The 6,122-nt window shown below is 43.9% G+C and overlaps 1 protein-coding gene across 1 annotated transcript in view; it reads left to right on the top strand.

Moving 5' to 3' along the window:
* LOC140370445 (uncharacterized) overlaps window positions 1–6,122 on the top strand; it is a 33,965-nt gene that overhangs the window by 9,402 nt on the left and 18,441 nt on the right. Inside the window, exons 6-8 of the mRNA XM_072457596.1 lie at window positions 434–577; window positions 648–791; window positions 5,905–6,048. Of these exons, the coding sequence (XP_072313697.1) occupies window positions 434–577; window positions 648–791; window positions 5,905–6,048 (432 nt within the window). The remainder of the gene's footprint in view (window positions 1–433; window positions 578–647; window positions 792–5,904; window positions 6,049–6,122) is intronic.

Raw genomic sequence — 6,122 nt, 5'->3', positions numbered from 1 at the left:
AAGCAGGGATGCCCAAACTAGGGCCCGGGGGCCAAATGCGGCCCTCAAACCAATTTTTTATGGCCCTCCAGCTTCCTGCTATGTCGGCCCAAACAACAAAAACTAGTACTTTTTACTGTGAAATTGAGAACAGTCAGGCCTATTGATGTTATACCAACCTAATATTAATGTTCTAGGTCTAATTAAAGGTGTGGAGTTCATTGCAATTACGTCAAATGCAAAATTTTGAATGATTCACTTTGTCATTCAACAAATTCGACATCGTCAAGTTGTTTGTGGCCCTCTGCCCCGTTTAAGTTTCAAAATGTGGCCCCTGGTGAAAAAGGGTTGGACACCCCTGATCTAAAGAAACAGATGAAAACAAAGAAACGAACACTATATATTTGATCACTTTGAATAGTTCTAATGTAAAACTCTCATGTCTCTGTGACAGGACGACTGGACATAAGTTATATAGACCCAGCGGTTTGGGGCCGAGGAGCCTTCACAGTGACTAATGACTTTGTGTCTGGAGTCATTGGCTACATCCAGGGGGCGCTGTGCTTCATTGTGGACTCTCTTCTGGATATGGTCATAGGTACATTTAAATGAAACGTCTTTTGTTTGTTGGGGTTACTATGGCTTAAGTATTTTGTTTCTTTTCTAAGGAACGACAGACGTTAGCTTCATGGATCCTGTGGTGATCGGGCGCGGCGCTTTCAGTGTTGCTAATGACGCTGTTGAAGGAGTGGTGGGCTACATTCAGGATAAGCTCTGTTTCGTTATAGACGTTATTCTGGACATCACAAAAGGTTGGTCTCAATCGCTTAAATGCATTGTCGCTTTGAGGTTTATTTACAATATAAGAATAAAGTAAGCAAGCTAGACAATTCATGTTTAAAAAATAAATACAGTCCAGCCAACTCAGTCTTCATTTGAACATTAAAGGTGCTGTACCTATTTTTTACCATCCTGAAAATATGACAAATCAACTGTTTGCAGTGGTTCACCTGTATCATTCACCAAATGCATTCTAAGGATCCTAATTATTCACTGCAATGAGTTTATAAGTGCTTTTCACAAGTCTCTGAGGCCACAGTGATGCTAACAGCAACTTTCTAGTCCACTAGCATGCTAACAACCCACTTTCTGCTTCACAGAGAATAAAACGCTCTATAATTTGATGCAGACAGCACACAATGAACTCATTTTGACCATAAGAGATGCCAATACAGAGAGGAAATTAAATATATGAACTACCTGTGATTTTGCAAGTCCTTCCATTTCGAAATTATAGAAGGGTCTGAAAAAATCCAGAACTCCCGTTGATATTGAACAATTTATTTGTATGTTATTGCTGCAAACAAGTATTTGTACATCAGCCAATCAGCATGAGTTCTGGCTCTCACAGACCTGTTAGTCTGCCTTTAAAAGGTCCACCTCTTCTCTACTTATGAATCTAAATGAGTAGCGCCTGTTTGAGATCGTTAGCTGCATAAAGACACATGTCCACCACATAATCAGTCAGACTCCAACTACTGCCATGGACAAGAAACACCAAAGACTAAACTGTAGAGCTCCACGAGGCAGGAAAGGGCTACGGGGCAATTGTTAGAAAATGGAAGAGGCTTAAGATGACTGTCAGTCTCCCTCGGACTGGGGCCCCATGCAAGATTTCACCTCGTAGGGTCTCAATGATGATAAGAAAAGTGAAGAATCAGCCCAGAACTACAGAAGGAGCTGGTCAAAGACCTGAAGAGAGCTGGGACCACAGTTCCAAAGATAATACACTGCCATCCAGGTCATAATCATGCATCGCACAGAAGGTTCCTCTGCTTCAGTCAGCACATGTCCCGGCCTGTCTGAAGTTTGCATATTACCATCTGGACGATCCAGAGGCGTTATGGGAGAGAGTCATGTGGTCAGATGAGACCAAGATAGAACTTTTTGGTATAAACTCCACTCACCGTGTTTGGAGGAAGAAGAAGGACGAGTACAATCCCAAGAACACCATCCACGGTGAAGCATAGGGGTGGAAACATCATGCTTTGGAGGTGGAAACATCATGCTTTGGGGGTGGAAACATCACGCTTTGGAGGTGGAAACATCATGCTTTGGGGATGGAAACATCATGCTTTGGGGGTAGAAACATCATGCTTTGGGGGTAGAAACATCACGCTTTGGAGGTGGAAACATCATGCTTTGGGGATGGAAACATCATGCTTTGGAGGTGGAAACATCATGCTTTGGGGGTGGAAACATCATGCTTTGGGGTAGAAACATTATGCTTTGGAGGTGGAAACATCATGCTTTGGGGGTGGAAACATCATGCTTTGGGGGTGGAAACATCATGCTTTGGGGGTGGAAACATCATGCTTTGGGGGTGGAAACATCATGCTTTGGGGGTAGAAACATCATGCTTTGGAGGTGGAAACATCATGCTTTGGGGGTGGAAACATCACGCTTTGGGGGTGGAAACATCATGCTTTGGGGGTGGAAATATCATGCTTTGGGGGTGGAAACATCATGCTTTGGGGGTGGAAACATCATGCTTTGGAGGTGGAAACATCATGCTTTGGAGGTGGAAACATCATGCTTTGGGGGTGGAAACATCATGCTTTGGAGGTGGAAACATCATGCTTTGGGGATGGAAACATCATGCTTTGGAGGTGGAAACATCATGCTTTGGGGGTGGAAACATCATGCTTTGGGGTAGAAACATTATGCTTTGGGGATGGAAACATCATGCTTTGGAGGTGGAAACATCATGCTTTGGGGATGGAAACATCATGCTTTGGAGGTGGAAACATCATGCTTTGGGGGTGGAAACATCATGCTTTGGGGTAGAAACATTATGCTTTGGGGATGGAAACATCATGCTTTGGGGGTGGAAACATCATGCTTTGGGGATGGAAACATCATGCTTTGGAGGTGGAAACATCATGCTTTGGGGGTGGAAACATCATGCTTTGGGGTAGAAACATCATGCTTTGGAGGTGGAAACATCATGCTTTGGGGGTGGAAACATCATGCTTTGGGGGTGGAAACATCATGCTTTGGGGGTGGAAACATCATGCTTTGGGGGTGGAAACATCATGCTTTGGGGGTAGAAACATCATGCTTTGGAGGTGGAAACATCATGCTTTGGGGGTGGAAACATCACGCTTTGGGGGTGGAAACATCATGCTTTGGGGGTGGAAATATCATGCTTTGGGGGTGGAAACATCATGCTTTGGGGGTGGAAACATCATGCTTTGGAGGTGGAAACATCATGCTTTGGAGGTGGAAACATCATGCTTTGGGGGTGGAAACATCATGCTTTGGAGGTGGAAACATCATGCTTTGGAGGTGGAAACATCATGCTTTGGGGGTAGAAACATCATGCTTTGGGGTAGAAACATCAGGCTTTGGGGGTAGAAACATCATGCTTTGGGGGTGGAAACATCATGCTTTGGGGGTGGAAACATCATGCTTTGGGGGTGGAAACATCATGCTTTGGGGGTGGAAACATCATGCTTTGGAGGTGGAAACATCATGCTTTGGGGGTGGAAACATCACGCTTTGGGGGTGGAAACATCACGCTTTGGGGGTGGAAATATCATGCTTTGGGGGTGGAAACATCATGCTTTGGGGGTGGAAACATCATGCTTTGGAGGTGGAAACATCATGCTTTGGAGGTGGAAACATCATGCTTTGGGGGTGGAAACATCATGCTTTGGAGGTGGAAACATCATGCTTTGGAGGTGGAAACATCATGCTTTGGGGTAGAAACATCACGCTTTGGGGGTAGAAACATCATGCTTTGGGGTAGAAACATCATGCTTTGGGGGTAGAAACATCATGCTTTGGGGTAGAAACATCACGCTTTGGGGGTAGAAACATAATGCTTTGGAGGTGGAAACATCATGCTTTGGGGGTGGAAACATCACGCTTTGGGGGTGGAAACATCATGCTTTGGGGGTAGAAACATCATGCTTTGGGGGTAGAAACATCATGCTTTGGAGGTGGAAACATCATGCATTGGGGGTGGAAACATCATGCTTTGGGAGTGGAAACATCACGCTTTGGGGGTAGAAACATCATGCTTTGGAGTAGAAACATCATGCTTTGGAGGTGGAAATATCATGCTTTGGGGGTGGAAATGTCATGCTTTGGGGGTGGAAACATCATGCTTTGGGGTAGAAACATCACGCTTTGGGGTAGAAACATCATGCTTTGGGGGTGGAAACATCACGCTTTGGAGGTGGAAACATCACGCTTTGGGGGTGGAAATATCATGCTTTGGGGTAGAAACATCATGCTTTGGGGTAGAAACATCATGCTTTGGAGGTGGAAACATCATGCTTTGGGGGTGGAAACATCATGCTTTGGAGGTGGAAACATCATGCTTTGGGTGTGGAAATATCATGCTTTGGGGTAGAAACATCATGCTTTGGGGGTAGAAACGTCATGCTTTGGGGTAGAAACATCATGCTTTGGGGTAGAAACATCATGCTTTGGAGGTGGAAACATCATGCTTTGGGGGTGGAAACATCATGCTTTGGAGGTGGAAACATCATGCTTTGGGTGTGGAAACATCATGCTTTGGGGTAGAAACATCATGCTTTGGGGGTAGAAACATCATGCTTTGGAGGTGGAAACATCATGCTTTGGGTGTGGAAACATCATGCTTTTGGGGTAGAAACATCATGCTTTGGGGGTGGAAACATCATGCTTTGGGGGTGGAAACATCATGCTTTTGGGGTAGAAACATCATGCTTTGGGGGTGGAAACATCATGCTTTGGGGGTGGAAACATCATGCTTTTGGGGTAGAAACATCATGCTTTTGGGGTAGAAACATCATGCTTTGGGGGTGGAAACATCATGCTTTGGGGGTAGAAACATCATGCTTTTGGGGTAGAAACATCATGCTTTGGGGGTGGAAACATCATGCTTTGGAGGTGGAAACATCATGCTTTTGGGGTAGAAACATCATGCTTTTGGGGTAGAAACATCATGCTTTGGGGGTGGAAACATCATGCTTTTGGGGTAGAAACATCATGCTTTGGGGGTGGAAACATCATGCTTTTGGGGTAGAAACATCATGCTTTGGGGGTGTTTTTGTGCACAGGGGACAGGACAACTGCACTGCATTAAGGAGAGTATGAATGGGGTCATGTATTGTGAGAAACTCCTTCCTTCAGTCAGAGCATTGAACATGGGGCGTGGCTCAGTCTTCTAACATGACAATGACCTGAAGCACACAGCCAGGAGAACCAAGCAGAGGCTCTGTAAGATCAAGGTTCTGGAGTGGCCTAGCCAGTCTCCAGACCTAAATCCAATAGAAAATCTTTGGAGGGAGCTGAAACTCTGTGTTTCTCAGTGACAGCCCTGAAACCTGACAGATCTAGAGAAGATCTGTGTGGAGGAGTGAGCCAAACTCCTGCTGCTGTGTGTGCAAACCTGGTCAAGAACTACAGGAAACATTTGACCTCTGTAACTGTAAACAAAGGCTTCTGTACCAAATATTAACACTGATTTTCTCAGGTGTTCAAAAGCTTATTTGCAACAATAACATACAAATAAATTATTTAAAAATCATACAATATGATTTTGTCTCTCACAGTGGAAATGCACCTACGATGACATTTTCAAACCCCTCCATCATTTCTGGGTGGGAGAACTTGGAAAATCACAGGGTGTTAAAATACATATTTTCCTCACTGTTTCCTACTTTTTTATAGAAAAATTGGGTACAGCCCCTTTTAAAATGTACTGAACAAATATCTTGGTCTTCTTTGGACTTACAACTCAGCTTGTTTGTTGTCATTCTAAACTATTCCAAACCAAAACTAAATCATAATTATCAAACTTCTTCTTCTTCTTCTTCTTCTTCTTCTTCTTCTTCTTCTTCTTCTTCTTCTTCTTCTTCTTCTTCTTCTAAGGAACCACAGACATGAGCTATGTGGACCCTGTGGTCATTGGAAGAAGTGCCTTCAGTGTCACTAATGACTTTGTGAGTGGAATTGTCTCATACATCCAGGGTTTGCTCAGCTCAGTCCTGGATATGATTCTGGACACTGTTGGAGGTGAGTTTGAATTAAAGTTCTTTTAAAAATTCTTTGAATGAAAGTGTTTGTTAATTTGTTTTTCAAATATTTTC

Source organism: Eucyclogobius newberryi, unplaced genomic scaffold (assembly GCF_026437365.1).
Source record: "Eucyclogobius newberryi isolate DKJ021-1_F unplaced genomic scaffold, fEucNew1.0.hap1 SCAF_21, whole genome shotgun sequence".
NCBI classification, from domain to species: domain Eukaryota; kingdom Metazoa; phylum Chordata; class Actinopteri; order Gobiiformes; family Gobiidae; genus Eucyclogobius; species Eucyclogobius newberryi.
Note: the sequence above shows the minus strand (reverse complement) of the source record. Positions and strands in the feature narration are given on the sequence as shown.